The sequence below is a fragment of the Prionailurus bengalensis genome, chromosome B3 (genome assembly GCF_016509475.1).
Source record: "Prionailurus bengalensis isolate Pbe53 chromosome B3, Fcat_Pben_1.1_paternal_pri, whole genome shotgun sequence".
Lineage (NCBI taxonomy): Eukaryota > Metazoa > Chordata > Mammalia > Carnivora > Felidae > Prionailurus > Prionailurus bengalensis.
The window spans coordinates 101,394,029-101,417,946 of record NC_057355.1 but is presented as its reverse complement, the minus strand read 5'-3'; the positions used below and the strand labels follow the sequence as shown (position 1 = coordinate 101,417,946).

General features: G+C 39.3%; 1 protein-coding gene across 9 annotated transcripts in view; it reads left to right on the top strand.

Annotated features, from left to right (window-relative positions):
* The window catches only part of DDHD1 (DDHD domain containing 1), a 109,900-nt gene that overhangs the window by 23,629 nt on the left and 62,353 nt on the right, over positions 1-23,918 (top strand). For 4 of the 9 annotated variants that reach the window (XM_043556182.1, XM_043556180.1, XM_043556177.1 and 1 more), the window contains exon 2: positions 5,502-5,519. The exons of the other annotated variants lie outside the window; for them this stretch is intronic. In XM_043556182.1, the coding sequence (XP_043412117.1) occupies positions 5,502-5,519 (18 nt within the window). The remainder of the gene's footprint in view (positions 1-5,501; positions 5,520-23,918) is intronic. 9 annotated transcript variants of the gene reach the window in all.

Genomic DNA, 23,918 nt, shown 5'->3' with positions numbered 1-23,918 from the left:
TTTCCTCCACTGAAGTCTTGAACCCTCAAAGTCATCCTTGAGGGTTGAAATCAACTGCTTCGAAACTCCTGTTCGTGTTGATATTTTTACCTTTTCCCATGAATTACGATGTTCTTAGTGGCACCTAGAGTGGTGACTTCTTTCCCGCAGATTTTCTATTGACTTTGCCCACATCCATCAGAAGAATCACTAACCATAGCAGCTGTAGCCTTGTTAAACATATTTCTTAAATAATAAGATTTAAAAATTTATATATTTTTTTGATCCGTAAACTGATCAGAATGGATGTTGTGTTAGCAGCCATGAAAACAAATTTAATTTTGTTATACATCTCCATCAGAGCTCTTGAGTGACCAGGTGCCTTTTCAACGAGCAGTAATATTTTGAAAGGAATCTTTTTTTTTTTTTTTTCTAAGCAGTAGGTCTCAGCAGTGGGCTTAAAATATCCTGTGAACCGTGTTATAAACAGATGTGCTGTCATCCAAGCTTTGTTGTTCCACTTATGGAGTACAGGCAGAGAAGGGTTAGCATTATTATTAAGGGCCCTAGGATTTTCAGAATGGTAAATGAGCATTTACTTCAACTCAGAGTCACCAACTGCATTAGCCTCTAGCAAGAGAATGTCCTAGATGACGTCTTCTTCCAGTAGAAGGCTGTTACTTTACATTGAAAATCTGTTTAGTATAACCACCTTCACTAATTATCTTGGCTACATCTTCTGGGTAACTTGCTGCAGCTTCTACATCGGCACTTGCTGCTTCACTTTATATTTTTATGTTATGGAGACAGCTTCTTTCCCTAAACCTCATGAACCAACCTCTGCTCGCTTCAGACTTTTCTGCAGCTTCCTCACCTCTGTCATCCTTCGTAGAATTGAAGAGAGTAAGGACCTTGCTCTGGATTAGGCTTTGGTTTAAGGGAATGTTGCGGGTAGTTTGATCTTCTATCCAGACCACTAAAACTTTGCTCATAGCAGCAATAAGGCTGTTTTGCTTTCTCACCATTCATATGTTCACTGGAGTAGCTCTTTTAATTTCCTTCAGGAACTTTTCCTTTGCATTTACAACTTGGCTAACTGTGTGGCACAAGAGGCCTAGCTTTTGGCCCATCTCAGCTTTCAACAGGCCTTCCTCACTAAAGCTTAATCATTTCTAGCTTTTGATGTAAAGTGGGAGATGTGCAACTCCTCCTTTCACTTGAGCATTTAGAAGCCATTGTGGGGCTCTTAATTGTCCTAATTTCAATATTACTGTATCTCCGGGAATAGGAAGACCTGAGGAGAGGGAGAGAGATGGGTAATGGGCCATCTGTGGAGCAGTCAGACACACATTTATCAATTAAGTTTGCCTTCTTATATGGGTGCAGCTCGTGGTGTCCTAAAACATTTACAGTGGTAACATCAAAGATCACTGATCACAGATCACCATAACAAATAGGATAATGATGAGAAATAATAATAATGAGAAATAATAAGAAAGTTTGAAATAGTGCAGTATTACCAAAGTTTGACACAGAGACGCAAAGTGAACAAATGGAGTTAGAAGAATAGCACCGATAGACTTGCTCGGCATAGGGTTGCTGCAGATCTTCAAACTGTGAAGAAAATGTAGTATCTGTGAAGCACAATAAAACAAGGTGTTTGGTACAATAATATTATTAACTACAGTCACCATGCTGTACAGTACATCCTCATAACTTATTTATTTTATAACTAGAAGTTTGTACCTTTTGACTCCCTTCATCCATTTCACCCACTCCCCACCTCTGGCAACCATCAGTCTGTTCTCTGCGTCTATGAGCTTGCTTTGTTTTTGTTTTAATTCCACATATAAGTAAGGTCATGCAGTATTGGTCTTTCTCTGTATGACTTATTTCACTTAGCATAATGCCCTCAAGGTCCATCCATGTTGACCCAAATGGCAAGATTTCATTCTTTTTTATGCTGAATAGTATTCCATTGTGTATGGGGGGTGGGGGGGAGAGATTGATCTCACATCTTCCTTAGTCATGTATCCTTTGATGGTCACTTAGATTGCTTCCATATCTTCCATATCTTGGCTATTGTAAATAATGCTGCAGTGAACATGATTCTAGTAAAGGCCTTTCTTTTTTGCCTAAAAGTTATAATTTGGATAATTACTTCCTATTTTCTGATAGGCAGGTAGTAATTACAAGTATTAGTCTTAATTATATTAAGTTTAAAATGGATTTCAGTGAGTGTTGTTATAAATGAAAAGGTAATACTTTGCTAATTTAGTTATAACATATTCTTCACATGCATTATCCTGTGAAAAGTTTTTCTCTGGTCCCTAACCACATAGTCTGTTTAACAGACGTATCCAGATCTCACCATTCTATAACTACAAAGTAAGGTGACATTTTAAATATATATCTGTGCAAGTCCATGTCACCATGAGATTCTGTTATTTACTTTTTTTTTAAACATTTATTCATGTATTTTTGAGAGAATGAGTGCCATGAGCATGAGTGGGAGAGGGGCAGAAAGCAAGAATCCCAATCTGGCTCTGTGCTGTCAGTGCAGAGCCAAACGAGTAGTTCCAGCTCACAGACCTTGAGATCATGACCTGAGCCGAGATGAAGAGTCAGACTCTTAACTGAGCCACTCAAGTGCCCTGCTGTGTGTGATTTTTAAAAAGCCAAAGTAAAAGTGGCTTAAACACAAAAAGGTGTATTGCTTTCCACTAAAAGAAGTGTGAATGTCTACAGTTCAGGGCTGTGTGGTAGTTGCACTGTAATCAGGGACAGAGGCTCCTTCTGTTGTTATTCAGCTTTCTGTCCTAGGCTCCTGGAGCCAGTTCCAAGTGTGTGTGTGCATGTGTGGTGGTCTGGTGGGGGGAGAAGAGGGAGATTCCAAGCAATTCTGCAGGGATGCTACCTGTGGTTGTTCTATAGTTAAACTCAGTTCTGACACTGTCTTCCCAATGATAGTATCAAAACCCACAGGTTAAGAGCTAAGTCATACAAGACTGTCTCCTCTCCCAGCTCCCCTTCAGAAGCCAGCCACAAGTCCAGATTGTTACCTGTACTCACTGACTAGCTATTAATCAGAGGTTTCCATGACCCCCAGCTTGGGTTTGATTAATTTGCTAGAGGACTCACAGAACTGAGAGAAATGTTCTACTTAGTATCCAATAGTTAGTTTATTACAGTTATTTGTTTTATTTATACTGTTTATAGTTATTAGTTTATTGTAAAAGTGTATAACTTTTGAACAACCAAATGGAAAAGATGCATAGGGCAAGTTATGTGGGAAGGGATGCAGAGTTTCTATGCTCTCAGTGCACCATTCTTACCACAAGTCCACATGTTCACCAATCCAGAAGCTCTCCAAACCCTATCCTTTTTGGTTTATTTTTTAAAGTTTATTTATTTTGAGAGAAAGAGATTGAAAGCACATGTGCAAGCTGGGGGAGGAGCAGAAAGAGAAGGAGAGATTCCCAAGCAGGCTCCAGGCTGTCTGTCAGAGCAGAGCTTGACACAGGGCTTTAACCCACGAACTGAGAGATCATGACCTGAGCCAAAATCAAGAGTCAACCTTTTGAGCCACCCAGACACCCCTCCTTTTGGCTTTTTATGTAGACTGTCTTACATAGGTATGACTGATTAAATCACTGGCCTTTGGTGATTGATTCAACCTCCAGCCCCTCTCCCAGGAGGTGAGGGGGTGGCCCTGAAAATTCCAACTCCGGTGACCAGCCCATCTTTAGGTGATCTAGGGACATTCCAAAAGCCACCTCATCAACATAAGAAAAGATACCTTTATCTTCCTCATGAAATTCCAAGGGTTTTAGGAGCTCTGTGCCAGAAACAAGGACAAAGACCAAATATGTATTTCTTATTATTAACAAAAAACAAAAGTCAGCTGGGTAAATTTGAAGATATAATTGGTTTTATTAAGTGATTCGTGAATCAGGCAGCAACATCCCAGGAGCTGTACAAAATGGAAGGTTTTTATAAGGAAGGAGTGTGGGGCAAGACATTACTAGCCAAAGAAAAGAGTTATTTCAGGCTTGGTCCCCTTCCCCTAGAGGAAAGGGCAAGGATCTCATTTGGTAGGTGGGATTATCTCATCTTCCTTTGGGGGATGGAGAGGGCCCAAGAGACAGATTCCAGCATTTTTTTCTGAAGAGGAAATTTCTGACTGACAACACTGCATTTCTAGGGGAGATTGGAACTGCATTAAGTTAGGTATTAAGCCAGTTTGGTGACTTGGTCTGGTATGAGTGACTCCATCTTGGGCCTGTGGTTTTCTGTTTAACATTCTGAATCACAATATTATAGTAAATGACTTGATCCAAGAGATCTCCAAGAGCTCAAGACATATAGGTGGCAGAAAAAAAAGAGGTAAAAGTCAAAGAGCTGTACCACCAATAATTTGCAATATATCCTGTTACCCAAATTCAGTCATATGACTGAACCTAGATGCACAAGTAGACTAGAAATAGTCCTTTAACTGAGTATATTGCTACCCTGAATAAATTGGTATTCTGTTATAAGGAATACGAGGAGAGTAGAAATAGGGTGGTCATCTAGCAGTTTCTTTTTCCTGAAGGTATTAGGGTTCTCCAAAAACAAAGAGATTACAAGGAATTGGCTCACAAAATTAGAGAGGCTGGCAAGTTTGCAGAGCCAGTGTCCCTGTTCAAAGGCCATCAACCAGGAAGAGCTTAATGTTCCAGTTTAAAGTCCATCAGGCAGAATTCCCTCTTATTTGCGGGAAGGTAACCCTTTTGTTTATTCAGGCCTTCATCTGATCAGATCGGGCCCACCCACATTATGGAGGGCAATCTGCCTTACTCAGTCTGTTGATTTACATGTTAACCTCATCCAAAAACACTCCTACAGAAACACCCAGAATATTTGACCAAGTATCTGGGGTACCCTGTGGCCCAATTAAGTTGATACATAGGATTAACATCACACTGAATATAAAACTAAAACATTTAGAGTAAAACCTTAGATTGCGAGTAACTTGTTCTGCAAGTGTTCCACAAGATAAGCAAACATTTCTAATAAATTTTAACTTGATAAATGAGTGATGTCTTGCAATAGGAGTGGTATGGGATGCTGAACATCACATGATCACAGCTGAGCCAATGGTTCTTCTCTCTTTCTCTCTCTCTCCCCCCCCCCCCCCCCCCCCCACTGTGGGTGATCGTCTCCCATACTCAGATGCTCTCAGTCTCAGGCCACAGTGTTTGGCAGAAATCAGTGATTTTTCAGAACCTTGGAAGGTGCCCACAACTGGCACTAGTGTATTTTTTTGTCACTTCAAAGCACCTATGGGCAGTCCTTTGCTTTTCCATACAAGAGTAAGCTTAGGAATGCTTTGCTTCATTCTAGGTCATTGGATAGGTTCCTTGTTAAAGTTGCATGAAAAGAAAGATTCCGTTGAGCCAGTAGATAGCAGTGATTCCGTTAGTGATAGTGAAAGTCGTCCTACATAATAACCGTCCTCTCTCTTGTCTCCCTCACACCAGCCATGAAGGTTTTCAAAGGTAAGTGTAGGTTAATTTGTTTATTTTTCTTTATATTGTGTATTTTCTTTATTATTTTGTGCTATATTACAATATTGTAATCATTTTTATATTAATATTTTTGGGTTGTGGAATAAATCATCTGGGTTTCCATTATTTCTTATGAGGAAATTTCACTTTGATATACAGTGCTTTGGATTACAAGCATGTTGTAATTACAAAGTGATTACAATTCACTTTGATATACAGTGCTTTGGATATACAAGCGTGTTTCCAGAATGAATTATGCTCACAAACCAAGGTTTTACTGTATATTGTAAAAATGCCAAACAATTATATACATTTATAATGTAGAAATAAAAATTTCCTTTATATTCCTGCCTCCCAGAGATATTTGTTAGTAACAGCTTAGTATATTTTTCTCCACTTATTTGCAGTATATATACTAATGTATATATTTTAAAAAAACAAGATTACACTATTTATACACATATATGCACATACAAAAATATACATACGTGTAGTACTATGATTTCATTTTTTAATTCTTATTCTAGACATTATTCCATGTCATTAAATATAGACCTACTTCTTCTGAACATTATTTCACTGTGGGTATATTATCCATTCATTCATATTTTGATTTATTTAATGAATATTTTTAATACCTACTATATGTCAAGCAACATTTGTATGTCTGATCCTCTAGTGGTAGAAATTTAGGTCATTTTGTTTTTATTCTTTTGTTTACTGTTACAACATTGAGGTAAATATCTTTAACTGTATCTTCAGACATTATTGCAAGAGTTTCTTCTATAAAATATATTTCTGGAATTGCTCAGTAAGAAGATACCCATATTTTAGGTTTTAAAAGGTGCTGCTATCCCAGAGTTTGTCAACCTCAGCACTGTTGACATTTGGGGCCAGATAATTTATCGTTGTTGGGCAGGGTGGTGTGAGGTCAAGGGAACTGTTCTGTGCATTGTAGGAGGTTTGGCAACATCTTTGGCCTAGATGCCAGCAACATCGTCCCACCCCCCACCCCCCCCAGTTGTTTCTATCAAAAATGTTTTCAAACATTGCCAAATGTCTCCTTGGGGGGAAATTGTCCCAGAATGAGAACCAGTACACTAGCCCTTCTTTCTTTTCCTGCTTTGGTGCAATACGGACAGCCAGGCTTGGGATGTCACAGCCCAAGTTGAGCGAAGAGATGTCCACGTGAGAAGCAGGCTAGCATGGGATATTGGGGGCCAGCTGGGGTGAGGAGGGCAGCCACAGGGATCATGGCTTATTGTGGGATGTCAGAGCACAAGTGGGGTTAGGAAGATATCCAGGCATGAGGGCAGCCTGGTATGTGGTATTTTGAACCTCAGGCAGGATGAAAAGTATGTCCATATCAGAGAGGCAGGGACTATCCTCTCCAGTCCAAAAAAGAGAGTTCTTCATTTATATGACTAAAGGCCCATTTAGGGTTGTTTCCCTACATTAGAGCTTGGTCCCTAAGGAGATCCAATACTGATTTGATGATTTACTTTCTTTTACCATATATAATTAGGGATTTTTTTTTTTTTTGGCTGATGTCTCCATGCTATTTGGAATAATTTTAATAGTAGAAGAAGCTAGCCTAAGAGCATAGCTCACAGCTATCTAAATACTCACTTGCTAATATCTGGCAAGTACTTTAACCATACACATAATCCAGTCTATAATGGATGACTCTCACTAATATAATGTTGAACCAAAGAAACTAAATAGCAGAGCACATACTACATGATTCTGTTATATAAACTACTAAAAAGTAAAACTCATTTGTGATGCTAGAGGTTAGAATTCTGTTTACCCTTAGTGAGAGGTGAGGTGTAGCACCTGGAAAGGAGATACAAGAGGAGGCTTCTGAAATGCTGATAATCTTTTCTTTCTTGATGCGAGTGTTGTTAACTTGTATAAAGCCATTGAGGTATAATGCATATGATTAGCACACCTTTGTATATGTATATAATTCTTCAACAAAATGTTCACCCCAAAAAAATCCCAGTTCTTTTATTCTTGGAAAATAGTCAAACTCTTTCCTCTGAATGATATAATTGTTAGAAAATAGAATGTTTGGGCACCTGGGTGGCTCAGTTGGTTAAACATAAATGTCCAACTCTTGATTTCTGCTCCGGTTATGATCTCACGATCATGAGATCGAGCTGTGCGTCAGACTCTGTGCTGGGTATGGAGCCTGCTTAAGTTTCTCTCTTTGTCCCTCTCTCGCAAAAAATAGAAAAGAAAATAGAATGTTAATGGCTGACAGACAACAGCATAAACCAACTAAATAAATAGGCAAGTACTGCTCAAACTAATGACCAATTTGGAGCACGAACAAAAGTGCTCGGTCTACCAAACTTGCTAGATAGTGAGGTAAGCTGAATGAAATATGTCTTGTTCAGCAACATTCAGCATGCCTTTACTGAAATCTTACTTTATCATAGGTGCTCTTATCTTTTGGATTTTGGAAGCACCTAAGGACACAGTATCTACATTCAAGGATCCTGTGGAAATGAGGAAGGCTAAGCAGTTACAATACAATAACATGAACACTGATAAATGTGCACAGAGTTAATTAGAGAAGAGGAGGTAACCAAAGGCTTCCTGGTGGAGATAAGGATGAAAGTTAGCTAAATGAAGAAAATGGGGAAGAGCATCCCAGGTAGAAGGAACAGCATGTGCAGGATACAGAAGTAGAACTCAGCATCACACATTCAAGGAACTGTCCTTGTTGACGTGGAAAGCACAGGGACCAACAGCATTATCTTACGTATCACTGGAGCACACCCCAGAGCCTGTTTTATGGTAGACATTCAGATATTATTTAGATAAGTAAATACTTGATGTAGCATCAGGTATGTGAGGAGATAGACAAGGAAAGATCATGAGTTTATAAATCCTTCTGAGAAGCTCAGAATTCATTTGGCAGGCAGTGAGGAGCCATTAAAGAATTTAAGCATTGGAATAATATGATTTGTGGTATTTTAGAAAAGTTCTCTGGCTACTCTGTAAAAGATGGATTGAGTTTCTAAAAAGAAGAGAGTAAGTTAGCAGAATTTGTGAATGTATGTGTGTGTGTATAACCTATACTTGTGAGCAGTCTTTTGGTAGTGATGATGAGAGTTGAAGCTAGGGATACTACTTTAGATAGGAAGTTCCTAAAATGAGTAGAAATGATAAGAGTATGGACTTAGACTGTGGGCCCGATGAATATGGGATGAATTTGAGGGTGATTTAGGAGATACAATAAATGGTGATTAATGTCCATTTATAAAAAGCACTTGAGGAAGAGTCATCTTGGATGACTCCCAGAGTTCTGGCTTGGGTGACCAGCTGAAAACTGTCAGCACACCATTTGCTATAATAGGGAATACATGTTGAGGAACAAGTTTGTGTTCCCTTTGTTTTCCATGAGGAACCTAGTGTGTTCCATCACTTTGTGTTGATCCGTCTACTAGGAGATGTTTAGTTGGCACTTGAATATTTGGGTCTGAAGTTCAAGACAGAGGCCTGAATCAGAAAGATGATACAGTATTTGGTAGCATACTGGTAGTTTTTAGAGCTTGGGTAAAACCCCCAAAACATCTATCAATAGAATACAAGTTTAGATTTATTAGGCTACAGAGAGGAAAAGAGTTAGGATGGCAGATGTTTGCTATAAACTTGTTTTTACTGTTTTTTACTCTGCTTTTTTACTTCTGTTATTTTTATGGGGAGGCATGGTTGGCTCTGGTTTGTAGGTCTCATAATAGGCTGTCAATATAAAATCTCCCAAATTACTTATTTTCAAATTACCAACACAACTAAATAGACTGTAATTCTTGGGAAGAGGGCTGAAAAGGGATTTTTCTTATTTGAGAAGGTTGTGTTGTATAGTAGAAAGAGCTTAGATGAATTTTGGAGTCACAGTCTGGTGGGAATCTTGGTTCTCATATTTAGCTGTGTGCCTTTGGGCAAGTTTTTAGTTTCAATAAGACTCAGCTTACTCATTTGTAAAACTGGGGTAATTACAGTTATCTTTTAAGATTACTATAAGGATTAAATGAGATGAGCTTTTGGGTCTGGAAGATTATGACAACTGTCCATATGTAAATCCACACATCCTCCCCAAAAGCCATAAGATTGAACAGGAACACACACACATACACACACACACATACGCATAACCCATGTATAACTCACACCTTCAGCATTAGTATAACATAGATAATACCACGAATTTTAAATTACTTGTATGGAAAGAAACAACAAGTTACAATAGTTCTGTCACTGCTACAAACCTCTGAGTCTGGAGAGTAGGGCAAGGAGAGGCTTAAGCGATAGTGAAGAGAGAAGAAAGGAATCAGAGGTTTATAATGACGTGCAAGCAAAATGACCTTCAGAAAGAAAATATCCCCCACACAGCTGAGGAGATACAAACACAGGCCTGGGACTTAGGAATTCATAGCAGTAGCTATAGCGAAGGTGTGTGAAAGAGAGAGGCCACAAGCAGCATCAGAGAAACATTGCTCTGGGAGAGATAAGGGATGGTGCCCCTTGGAGCCATCACAGTGAGAGGAAAGGAGGATGTAAGGAGAAAAGAAGGGTACTATAGAGATTAAAGAGAAACGAGGCACACAAGTTCGATACTCACCCACCACCACCCTTAATGTACCCTGTAATGTTATATTAGTTTCTGGTATATAATGATTCAACAGTTCTGTACAATACTCAGAGCTCATCACAGTAAGTATACCCTTAATCCTATTCACCTCTTTCACCCATACCCCCACCCACTTCCCCTTTGGTATCCATCCGTTTGTTCTCTGTATTTAAGAGTCTTGTTTTTCGGTTTGTCTCTTTTTTCCTGTGTTCCATTGTTTTGTTTCTTAACATTCCACATGTGAGTGAAATCATATGGTATTTGTTTTTCTCTTATTTCACTTAGCGTTATGCTCACATATCTATCCATATTGTTGCAAATGGCAAGATTTCATTCCTTTTTATGGCTGAGTAATATTCCTCTGTGTGTGTGTGTGTGTGTGTGTGTGTGTGTGTGTGTGTGTGTGTGTGATGTCTTTATCCATTTATCTATCACCAGTGCACTTGGATTGCTTCCATAACTTGACTATTGTAAAAAAAAAAAAAATGCTACAATAAATACAGGGCTGCATGTATCTTTTCAAGGTTGTGTTTTCTTATTCTCTGGCTAAGTCCCCAGTACTGGAATTATGGGATCATGTCGTAATTTTATTTTTAATTTTTTGAGGAACCTCCATCCTGTTCTCCGCAGTAGTTATACCAGTTTTCATTCCCACCAACAGTACATGGGGGTTCATTTTTCTCTGCATCTTCGCCAGCATTTGTTGTTTCTTGCATCTTTATTTTAGCCATTCTGGCAGGTGGTTTTGATTGCATTTCCCTACTGGTTAGTGATGTCAAGCATCTTTTCATATGTCTGTTGGTCATCTGTATGTCTTAGGAGAAATGTCTGTTCATGTCCTCTGCTCATTTTTTAATTAGATTATTTGGTTTTTTGGTGTTGAGTTCTAAGTTCTTTATAGATTTTGGATACTAACCCCTTATCAGATATACCATTTGCAAATATCTTGTCCCATTCGGTAGGTTGTCTTTTGTTTTGTTGATTGTTTCCTTTGCCGTGCGGAAGCCTTTTATTTTGGTATAGTCCCAATAGTTTGTTTTTACTTTCCTTTCCCTTGCCTTAGGAGATGTACATAGAAAAACCAATGTCGGAGAAATTACTTTACTACCTGTGCTCTCTGCTAGGATTTTTGTGGTTTCGGGTCTCATATTTAGATCTTTAATCCATTCTGAGTTTTATTTTTGTGTATAGTGTAAAAGAGTGGTCCACTTTTATTCTTTTGCATGTAGCTGTCCAGTTTTTCCAATACCATTTGTTGAAGAGACTTTCTCCCATTGCATATTCTTGCCTCTTTTGCCATAGATTAATTGACAATATAATCATGGGTTTATTTCTGGTCTTTCTATTCTGTTCTATTCACCTATGTTATGTGTTAATTTTTTGCCAGTATCGTACTGTTTTGATTACTACAGCTTTTATTATATCTTGAAATCTGGGATTGTGTTAACACCAGTTTTGTTCTTCCTTTCCAACATTGCTTTGGCTGTTCGGTTATTGCGGTTCCATAAAAATTTGAGGATGATTTGTTCTAGTTCTGTAAAAACTGCTGTTGGTATTTTGATAGAGATATCATTAAATCTGTAGATTGCTTTAGGTCGTAGGGATATTTTAACAATATTTGTCCTCCCATACCATGACCATGGAATCTCTTTTCATTTCTTTGTGTCATATTTAATTTCTTTCATCAGTGTTTTATAGTTTTCAGAGTACAGGTCTTTCACCTCCATGGTTAAATTTATTCCTAGGTTTTTATTATTTTTGGAGCAATTCTAAATGAGATTGTTTTATTACTTTCTCTTTCTGCCACTACATTATTAGTATATAGAAATGCATTGGATTTCTATATGTGGATTTTGTACCCTGTCACCTTACTAAATTCATTTATCAGTTCTGATAGTTTTTTGGTGGAGTCCTTAGGGTTATGTATATGTGTGTTAAGTCACATGCAAATAGTGAATGTTTTGCTTCTTCATCACCAGTTTGGATGCCTTTTACTTCTTTTTCTTATCTGCTGTGGCTAGGACTTCCACTGCTACATTGAATGACAGTGGGGAAAGGGGACATTCTTGTCTTGTTCCTGATCTTAGGGATAAAGCCCTCAGTTTTCACTGTCAAGTATGATGTTAGCTGTGGATTTTTCATATATAGCCTTTATTATGTTGACGTATGTTTCCCTAAACCTAGTTTGTTGAGGGTTTTTATTATGAATGGATCTTGTGCTTTGTCAAGTTCTTTTTCTGCATCAATTGAAATAATCGTATGGTTTTTATCTTTTCTCTTATTGATGTGATGTATCATATTGACTGATTCATAAATATTGAACCGATCTTGCATCTTGGGAGTAAATACACTTGATCGTGGTGAATGATTTTTTAATATATTTTTAATACAGTTTACTAATTTTTTGTTGAATATTTTTGCATCTATGTTCATCAGAGATATTGGCCTGTAGTTCTCTTTTTTTGTAGTGTCTTTACAAAAGACATTTTATCTGGTTTTGGTATCAGGGTAATCTGGCCTCACAATAAATTTGAAGCTTTCCTTCCTCTTCTATTTTTTGGAATAATTTGAGAAAAACATATATTAATTCTTGAGAAAAACATATATTAATTCTAACAAACAAGTGTTTGTTAGAATTCACCTGTGAAGCTGTCTGGTCCTGGACTTTTGTTTATTGGGAGTTTTTTTGAATACTGATTCAATTTCACTGTTTAGTAATCAGTCTGTTCCTGATTCTGTTTTGGGAGGGTTTATGCTTCTAGAAACTAAGCCAGAACAAAAACAGACACATAGGCCAATGGAATAGAACAGAAACCCCAGAACTAGACCCACAAAAGTATGGGCAACTAATCTTTGACAAAGCAGGAAAGAATATCCAATGGAAAAAAGACAGTCTCTTTAACAAATGGTGCTGGGAGAACTGGACAGCAACATGCGGAAGGTTGAAACTAAACCACTTTCTTGCACCATTCACAAAAATAAACTCAAAATGGATAAAGGACCTGAATGTGAGACAGGAAACCATCAAAACCCTAGAGGAGAAAGCCGGAAAAGACCTCTCTGACCTCAGCCGTAGCAATTTCTTACGTGACACATCCCCAAAGGCAAGGGAATTAAAAGCAAAAATGAACTATTGGGACATCAGGAAGATAAAAAGCTTCTGCACAGCAAAGGAGACAGTCAACAAAACTAAAAGGCAACTGACGGAATGGGAAAAGATATTTGCAAATGACATCAGACAAAGGGCTAGTATCCAGAATCTATAGAGCTCACCAAACTCCACACCCAAAAAACAAATAACCCAGTGAAGAAATGGCCAGAAAACATGAATAGACACTTCTCTAAAGAAGACATGTGGATGGCCAACAGGCACATGAAAAGATGCTCAACGTCACTCCTCATCAGGGAAATACAAATCAAAACCACACTCAGATATCACCTCACGCCAGTCAGAGTGGCCAAAATGGACAAATCAGGAGACTGTAGATGCTGGAGAGGACGTGGAGAAACGGGAACCCTCTTGCCCTGTTGGTAGGAATGCAAACTGATGCAGCCGCTCTGGAAAACAGTGTGGAGGTTCCTCAAAAAATTAAAAATAGACCTATCCTATGACCCAGCAGTAGCACTGCTAGGAATTTACCCAAGGGATATAGGAGTACTGATGCATAGGGGCACTTGTACCCCAATATTTATAGCAGCACTCTCAACAATAGCCAAATTATGGAAAGAGCCTAAATGTCCATCAACTGATGAATAGATAAAGAAATTGTGGTTTATATACACAATGGAGTACTACATGGCAATGAGAAAGAACGAAATATGGCCCTTTGTAAAAACGTGGATGGAACTGGAGAGTGTTATGCTAAGTGAAATAAGCCATACAGAGAAAGACAGATACCATATGTTTTCATTCTTACGTGGATCCTGAGAAACTTAACAGAAACCCATGGGGGAGGGAAAGGGAAGAAAAAAAAAAAAAAGAGGCTAGAGTGGGAGAGAGCCAAAGCATAAGAGACTCTTAAAAACTGAGAACAAACTGAGAGTTGATGGGGGGGTGGGAGGGAGGGGAGGGTGGGTGATGGGTATTGAGGAGGGCATCTTTTGGGATGAGCACTGGGTGTTGTATGGAAAACAATTTGACAATAAATTTCATATATTTAAAAAGAAAGAAACTAAGCCAGATTGGTTGCCCAATTTGTTGGCATATTTTTCATAATATTCTCTTATAATCTTTTGTATTTCTATGGTTTTGGTTGTTATTTCTCTTTGGTTTTGGTTGTTATTTCTCTTTCATTTCTGATTTTGTTTATTTGAGTCTTTTTTTTTTTTTTATCTTAAGTCTGGCTAAAAGTTTATCAATTTTATTTCTCTTTTAAACAACCAGCTTCTGGTTTCATTGATCTGTTTTTGTTGTTTTTGTTTTTGGGGGGGTTTTATTTGTGTTGTTTTTTGGGGGTTTTTTTGTTTTTGTTTTGTTTTAGTTTCTATTTTATTTCTACTTTAATTCTTATTATTTCCTTCCTTACTTCTACTGGTTTTCGGTTTTGTTTGTTGTCCTTTTTCTAGCTCCTTTAGATGAAAGGTTAAGTTGCTTATTTGAGATTTTTCTTCTTGAGGTAGATTTGTATTGCTATGAACTTCCCTCTTAGTACAGCTTTTGCTGTATCCCAGAGGTTTTGGACCATTGTGTTTTCATTATCATTTCCCTCCATGTGTTTTTTTGATTTTCTCTTTGGTTTCTTGGTTGACCCATCCATTGTTTTAGTATCATGTTATTTAACCTGCATGTATGTGTTTGTGTTCTTTCCAGATCTCTTCTTGTGATTTCTAGTTTTTTTGATGTTGTAGTCAGAAAAGATGTATGATTTCAGTCTTTCTGAATTTTTTGAAACTTGTTTTGTGTCCTAACACGTGATCTATTCTGGACAATGTTCCCCATGCACTGGAAAAGAATGTGTATTCTGCTGTTTTTTTAATGGAATGTTATGCATATAACTTGTTAGATCCACCTGATCCAATGTGTCATCCAAAGCCACTATTTCCTTGTTGCTTTTCTGTTTGGATGATCTATCCATTGATGTAAGTGGGGTGTTAAAATCTCCCACTATTATTGTATTACTATCAGTTACTTCCATTATGTTTGTTATTAGCTGCTTTATCTATTTGGGTCCTCCCATGCTGAGTACATAAATATTTACAGTTGTTACACATTGTTGGATTGTTCCTTTTATGATTATTTAGTGTCCTTCTTCGACTCTTGTCAGTCTTTGTTTTAAAGTCTGTTTTGTCTGATTGTAAGTATTGCTACCCAGTTTTTTTTTTCACTTGTATTTGCATGATAAATGCATTTCTATCAGTTCACTTTCAGTCTGCATGTGTCTTTAGGTCTGAAAAGAGGTTCTTGTAGGCAGCATATAGATGAGTATTGCTTTTTTATCCGTTCCATCACCCAGTGTCTTATTGGAGCATTTAGTACATTTACATTCAAAGTAATTGTTGATGGTATATACATATTGCCATTTTGTTTTAATATTTTTAATGTTTGTTTTTGAGAGAGACAGAGCAGGAGCAGGGAAGGGGCAGAGAGAAAATGACACAGAATCTGAAGCAGGCTCCAGTCTCCCAGCTGACAGCACAGAGCCCGATGTGGGCCTTAAATTCATGAACCTTGAGATCATAACCTGAGCTGAAGTCGAATGCTCAATCAACTGAGCCAGCCACCCAGGCGCCCCTGAATTGCCATTTTGTTACTGGTTTTTATGGTTGTTTTTATAGTTCTCTGTTCCTTTCTTGTTCTTTTCTCTCACAATTTGCTGGCTTTCTTTAGTAATATACTTAGATTCTTTCTCTTCATATTTTGCCTATCTATAACTGGTTTTTGATTGGTAGTTACGATTAGATTTATGTATAACATCTTATGCATATAGCAATCTATATTAAGTAGATTGCCCCTAAAATTTGTACCCATTCCAAAAGCACTAAATTTTTACTCCTCACCCCCTCCCATGTTTTAGGTATATGGTGTCATACTTTGCATCCTTTTATTTTGTGAATCCCTTGACTGATTTTTATAGATATATTTAATTTTACTGCTTTTATGCTTCCTACTATTCTTACTCTTAAGAGTCCCCTTTAACATTTCTTATAAGGCTGGTTTAGTGGCGATGAATTCCTTTAACTCTTGTTTGTCTGGAACATTCTTTATCTCTCCTTCTCTTCTGAATATTACCCTTGCTGGATAGAGTATTCTTAGCTGTAGGGTTTTTTTCTTTCCATACTTTGAATATATTGTGCCATTCCCTTCTGGCCTGCAATGTTTTTGCCAAAAAAAAAATCAGCTGATAGCCTTATAGGATTTCCCTTGTATGTTACTGTTTTCTCTTACTGCTTATAAAATTCTCTATCACTACTTTTTGCCATTTAATTACTATGTGTCTTGATTGTTTTTCATTACCCTGTCCTCCAAGTCACTGATCCATCTGCTTCCTCTAGTGTATTGTTTATTCTCTCCAGTGTATTCTGGATTTCAGTTATTGAGTTCATCTTTCACTAGTTCTTTTTTATGTTTTTCTCTTTGTTGAGGTTCTCACTGGAGTCCTCCACCCTTTTCAGAAGTCCAGTGAGTATCTTTATGATGATTACCTTAAATTCTCTAGCAGGCTTATTACTTACCTCTAATTCATTTAGCTCTTTTGCTGTTTTTTGTCCTGTTCTTTTATTTGGAACATAGTCTTTTGTCTCCTCATTTTGACTAACTGTTCTTGTGTGTTAGGTAAGCCAGCTATGTCTCCTGCTTTTGAAAATAGTGACCTTATGAAGACGAGTCCTATAATGCCCTGCAGTGTCCCCTGTTCACTCCAGGGATGTCTCCCGAGTATGTTGCGTGTGCCCTACTGTTGTGGTTGAGCCATATGTGCCTTCAGTCCAGTCTTCTGAAATGGCTCTCTTTGCCTATTGCAGATAGGGTTCAGTCCCTGTGTTGTTAATGGGCCAGTCCGGGGCTACCTTGAGTCAGACTAGGTGTTTGTCAGAGATGCAGTATCACTAAACTGCAGGGTGCTATCTCTGTGTTGTCCTCTGAGAAGCTTTCGTTGGTGGGTGGAATCTACAGTCAGACCATGTCTGACCCTCTACCCACTGCTGGGGTTGCAGTGGGACTGGTGTGCGTGGTTGTCTTCCACTCTGTGTAGGGCAGGAGTTACTTTGGAGTGCTGCTGCCCCTGCTGGGGCTGTTTGCACATTTGCACACTGCCACACTTGTGGCACTGCTTTGACTTCTGCTTAGGGCCTGTTGGAGCGGGGGAGGGGAGAGCAAGTCCACAGGAGAGCACTCTGTTAACAGGCTAGTTGGGGAGTGTTTCTAGTGGTTCCCCCAGTGTTTCCTGTATCTAGGCTGTGGGGAGGGAGGAGGAAATTGTGCTCTCTAGCTTTTTTGTTCTTAGAGAAGTCTCCTAAAAATCCCTGCCATTCCAGCATACATTCTGAGATTCATAAATGAATCTTCCCCAGGTGTTTTTCAAACTGCTGCTTCTAGTCTACATCTAAGTTGGGTTCTTTCTTATACTCTCTCTTTTAGGGCAGGGACTCAGTTTCTCTCATGCTGTCCCGGAGCAAAGCCCACTGATTTTTAGAATTCCAGTTTTTAAGCCTCACTGATTGTAAGAACTCGAATGCTAAGACCCTGTGGTTTTCAAAGCCATATGTTATGAGGGTTTTCTTCTTCCCAGTACAGGTCTCCCATACCTCAGATGCCTAATGAGGCATCTTCTCCTTTCTGGTTTTGTGCCTGTGGCATCACTTCCTCCTACAGATAGTCTCCCAGTTATTTTGGTTGCCAACCACATCTTTGATGTGGCCTGTTCCCTACAATTAGCTTTAGAGTCTGCTCTGCCAGTCTTCAGGTTGTTTTCTGGGTTACTTATACTGATGTGGATGTTATCTCTCTGTATGCATGAGATGAGGTGAGCTTAGGATCCTCTTACTTCACTATCTTCCCTGGAAGTTTTGGGAAACTATTAAACTACCCCAAGCAAATAAAAAATAAACAAACTTGAGGACATACTAATAGGGGTATTGATGGAAGAGGCATTGATAAAAGGAAAGAAAACAAGAAAAATAATGAAAATGAGATGCAGAAAGAAGTAAAAAGCTTGAGAAAGAAAGTGTATGAAATGCAATATAGACAAAGGGAGACCCAACATATTTATAATTAGAGCCCCTGAAGAAGAGAAATCAATGGAACAGAACTAACGATTAAGCCATAATTCAAGGCAACTTTTCAGAAGTAAGAGAAAAACTGAAATCTACACACTAAAAGGGCCCACCTTGGACAGATTGATTCAGAACAATGAACTCTGAGTCAGATTAGATTTTATTAGATTTTAGATTTTAAAGACTAGGGAAAATATTAGACTTCAAAGACAATTTTTTTTTTTTTTTTTTTGCCCTCTGGGGTAAAGAGTGAGCAGGAAATGACTTTACTACTACTACTACTAATAATAAATTAGGCTCACATCAGACTTCTCAAGAACAATATACCAAGGAAAACTACCGGTAGGATCCCATTTTTAAAAACTCAAGGAGGGGCTCCTGGGTGGCTCAGTCAGTGAAGTGTCTGACCTCGGCTCAGGTCATGATCTTGCTCTTCTGGAGTTCAAGCCCTGTGTCAGTCTCTGCGCTCATAGCTCAGAGCCTGCCTGTTTCAGATTCCCTGTCTCCCTTTCTCTCTGCCCCTACCCTGCTCGGGGTCTCGGTCTCTCTCTCTCTCTCGCTCTCTCTCTCTCTCTCTCTCAAAAATACAAAAACAGGGGTGCCTGGGTGGCGCAGTCGGTTAAGCGTCCGACTTCAGCCAGGTCACGATCTCGCGGTCCGTGAGTTCAAGCCCCGTGTCGGGCTCTGGGCTGACGGCTCAGAGCCTGGAGCCTGTTTCCGATTCTGTGTCTCCCTCTCTCTCTGCCCCTCCCCCGTTCATGCTCTGTCTCCCTCTGTCCCAAAAATAAATAAACGTTGAAAAAAAAAAAAAAACACCTCACTTAAAAAAAAACCAAAAACAAAAATATTAAACTCCAGGAAACAAAGTTCAAGCTAGTTATCCTGTCCTTCAAGTATCAGAGTGACAAACAGTTTTGAACATGAAAAAGGTTAGGAAGTTCTTAGAATTTAATATATTTAATTGTAGATCCAGAACTAAAACAGTGGTGGGGACATGGGTGTGAGTGTTATATATTCTGACAAAGTAGAAAGAATAAAACTAAAAATGAGTGAAGAGAGAAAGAGAAGATAGAATAAGATCATTCCCTATTGTATAAATATTAAGTGGCGATTCTAAGATACCACTTAAAATGGACAAACCAGATGGTAAAGGTTAAATAAGAAAACAGATTTAAGATTCCCTAAAATACACACATACACATAAACACACATGCAGTGTATGAAGGTAACAATTAGAACAAAAAGTGTAAATCTTCCTAAATACCGAAAGAAACCTTAAAAAAAAAAAAACAAAACAAAAAAACAGAGCCCAGAGGAAGATGGTAGCGTAGGAGGACGCTGGGCTCACCACGGGTCCTGCTGATCAGTTAAATTCCACCCACACCTGCCTAAATAACCCAGAAAACCACCAGAAGACTAGCAAAACGGAGTCTCCGGAGCCAAGCATAGACGAGAGGCCCACAGAAGAGGGTAGGAAGGGCGGAGAGGCAGTGCGCGCTCCACGGGACTGGCAGGAGGGAGCCGGGGCGGAGGGGTGGCCTGCCGGCCAAGCAGAGCCCCCGAGTCTGGCTTGCAAAAGCGGAGGGGCCGGATGGAGTGTGTTCTGACAGCAAGCGGGGCTTAACATCTGGAAGGTTATAAGTTAACAGCTCTGCTCGGAGAACGGGAAGGCTGGAGGACAACGGGAGGGAGAGTTGCTGAGCCCCAGACGACAGAGCTCAGCTTGGCGGGGAACAAAGGCGCTCACCAGCGCCATCTCCCTCGCCCATCCCCCAGCCAAAATCCCAAAGGGAACCAGTTCCTGCCAGGGAACTTGCTTGCACCGCACAAACACTGAACGCTGTGCTTCTGTGGATCCATCCCTCTGGCGGGTCTGACTCCCTCCCGGTGCCGCAGGGCCCCTCCCGAAGTGGATCCCCGAAGGAAAAGCGAACTGAGCCTGCCCCTCCTGCCCCTGTGCACCTTGCCAATCCACCCCAGCTAATACGCCAGATCCGCAGCAGCACAAGCCTGGCAGTGTGCAAGTAGCCCAGACGGGCCACGCCACCCCACAGTGAATCCTGCCCCTAGGAGAGGGGAAGAGAAGGCACACACCAGTCTGACTGTGGCCCCAGCGGTGGGCTGGGGGCAGACATCAGGTCTGACTGCGGCCCCGCCCACCAACTCCAGTTATACACCACAGCACAGGGGAAGTGCCCTGCAGGTCCTCACCACACCAGGCACTATCCAAAATGACGAAACGGAAGAATTCCCCTCAGAAAAACGTCCAGAAAATAACAACAGCTAACAAAGTGATCAAAAATAATTTAAACAATATAACAGAAAGTGAATTTAGAATAATAGTCATAAAATTAATCACTGGGCTTGAAAACAGTATAGAGGACAGCAGAGAATCTATTGCTACAGAGATCAAGGGACTAAGGAACAGCCAGGAGGAGCTAAAAAATGCTATTAATGAGCTGCAAAATAAAATGGAGGCAACCACAGCTTGGATTGAAGAGGCAGAGGAGAGAATAGGTGAATTAGAAGATAAAATTATGGAAAAAGAAGCTGAGAAAAAGAGAGATAAAAAAAATCCAGGAGTATGAGGGGAAAATTAGAGAACTAAGTGATGCACTAAAGAGAAATAATCTATGCATAATTGGTATTCCAGAGGAGGAAGAGAGAGGGAAAGGTGCTGAAGGTGTACTTGAAGAAATAATAGCTGAGAACTTCCCTGATCTGGGGAAGGAAAAAAGGCACTGAAACCCGAGAGGCACAGAGAACTCCCTTCAGACGTAACTTGAATCGATCTTCTGCATGACATATCATAGTGAAACTGGCAAAATACAAGGAAAGAGAAAAAATTCTGAAAGCAGCGAGGGATAAACATGCTCTAACATATAAAGGGAGACCGATAAGACTCATGACGGATCTCTCTACTGAAACTTGGCAGGCCATCAACTGATGAATGGATAAAGAAATTGTGGTTTATATACACAATGGAGTACTACATGGCAATGAGAAAGAATGAAATATGGCCCTTTGTAGCAATGTGGATGGAACTGGAGAGTGTGATGCTAAGTGAAATAAGCCATACAGAGAAAGACAGATACCATATGTTTTCATTCTTACGTGGATCCTGACAAACTTAACAGAAACCCACGGGGGAGGGGAAGGGGAAAAAAAAAAAAAAGAGGTTAGAGTGGGAGAGAGCCAAAGCATAAGAGACTCTTAAAAACCGAGAACAAACTGGGGCGCCTGGGTGGCGCAGTCGGTTAAGCGTCCGACTTCAGCCAGGTCACGATCTTGCGGTCCGTGAGTTCGAGCCCCGCGTCAGGCTCTGGGCTGATGGCTCAGAGCCTGGAGCCTGTTTCTGATTCTGTTGTCTCCCTCTCTCTCTGCCCCTCCCCCGTTCATGCTCTGTCTCTTTCTGTCCCAAAAATAAATAAACGTTGAAAAAAAATAAATAAATAAAATAAAAAAAAAACTGAGAACAAACTGAGGGTTGATGGGGGGTGGGAGGGAGGGGAGGGTGGGTGATGGGTATTGAGGAGGGCACCTTTTGGGTTGAGCACTGCGTGTTCTATGGAAACCAATTTGACAATAAATTTCATATATTGAAAAAAAAAAAAAAAAAGAAACTTGGCAGGCCAGAAAGGAATGGCAGGAGATCTTCAATGTGATGAACAGAAAAAATATGCAGCCAAGAATCCTTTGTCCAGCAAGTCTGTCATTTAGAATAGAAGGAGAGATAAAGGTCTTCCCAAACAAACAAAAACTGAAGGAATTCATCACCACTAAACCAGCCCTACAAGAGATCCTAAGGGGGATCCTGTGAGACAAAGTACCAGAGACATCGCTACAAGCATGAAACGTGCAGACATCACAATGACTCTAAACCAATATCTTTCTATAATAACACTGAATGTAAACGGACTAAATGCTCCAACCGAAAGACATAGGGTATCAGAATGGATAAAAAAACAAGACCCATCTATTTGCAGTCTACAAGAGACTCACTTTAGACCTGAGGACACCTTCAGGTTGAAAGTGAGGGGATGGAGAACTATCTATCATGCTACTGGAAGTCAAAAGAAAGCTGGAGTAGCCATACTTATATCACACAAACTTGACTTTAAATTAAAGGCTGTAACAAGAGATGAAGAGGGCATTATATAATAATTACAGGGTCTATCCATCAGGAAGAGCTAACAATTATAAATGTCTATGTGCCAAATACAGGAGCCCCCAAATATATAAAACAATTACTCACAAACATAAGCAACCTTATTGATAAGAATGTGGTAATTGCAGGGGACTTTAATACTCCACTTAAAGCAATGGGTAAATCATCTGGACACACAGTCAATAAAGAAACAAGGGCCCTGAATGATACATTGGATCATATGGACTTGACAGATAGATTTAAAACTCTGCATCCCAAAGCAACAGAATATACTTTCTTCTCAAATACACATGGAACATTCTTCAAGATAGATCACATACTGGGTCACAAAACAGCCCTTCATAAGTATACAAGAATTGAGATCATACCATGCATACTTTCAGGCCACAATGCTATGAAATCAACCACAGGAAAAAGTCTGGAAAACCTCCAAAAGCATGGAGGTTAAAGAACATCCTACTAAAGATTGAATGGGTCCACCAGGCAATTAGAGAAGAAATTAAACAATATATGGAAACAAACGAAAATGAAAATACAACAATCCAAATGCTTTGGGATGCAACGAAGGCAGTCCTGAGAGGAAAATACATTGCAATCCAGGCCTATCTCAAGAAACAAGAAAAATCCCAAATACAAAATCTAACAGCACACCTAAAAGAAATAGAAGCAGAACAGCAAAGGCAGCCTAAACCCAGCAGAAGAAGAGAAATAATAAAGATCAGAGCAGAAATAAACAGTATAGAATCTAAAAAAACTGTAGAGCATATCAACAAAACCAAGAGTTGGTTTTTTGAAAAATTAAACAAAATTGATAAACCTCTAGCCAGGCTTCTCAAAAAGAAAAGAGAGATGACCCAAATAGATAAAAGCATGAATGAAAATGGAATGATTACAACCAATCCCTCAGAAATACAAGCAATTATCAGGGAATACTATGAAAAATTATATGCCAACAAACTGGACAACCTGGAAGAAATGGACAAATTCCTAAACACCCACACACTTCCAAAACTCAATCAGGAGGAAATAGAAAGTGTGAACAGACCCATAACCAGTGAGGAAATTGAATCAGTTATTAAAAATCTCCCAACAAATAAGAGTCCAGGACCAGATGGCTTCCCAGGGGAGTTCTACCAGACGTTTAAAGCAGAGATAATACCTATCCTTCTCAAGCTATTCCAAAAAATAGAAAGGGAAAGAAAACTTCCAGACTCATTCTTTGAAGCCAGTATTACTTTGATTCCTAAACCAGAGACCCAGTAAAAAAAGAGAACTACAGGCCAATATCCCTGATGAATATGAATGCAAAAATTCTCAATAAGATACTAGCAAATCGAATTCAACAGCATATAAAAAGAATTATTCACCA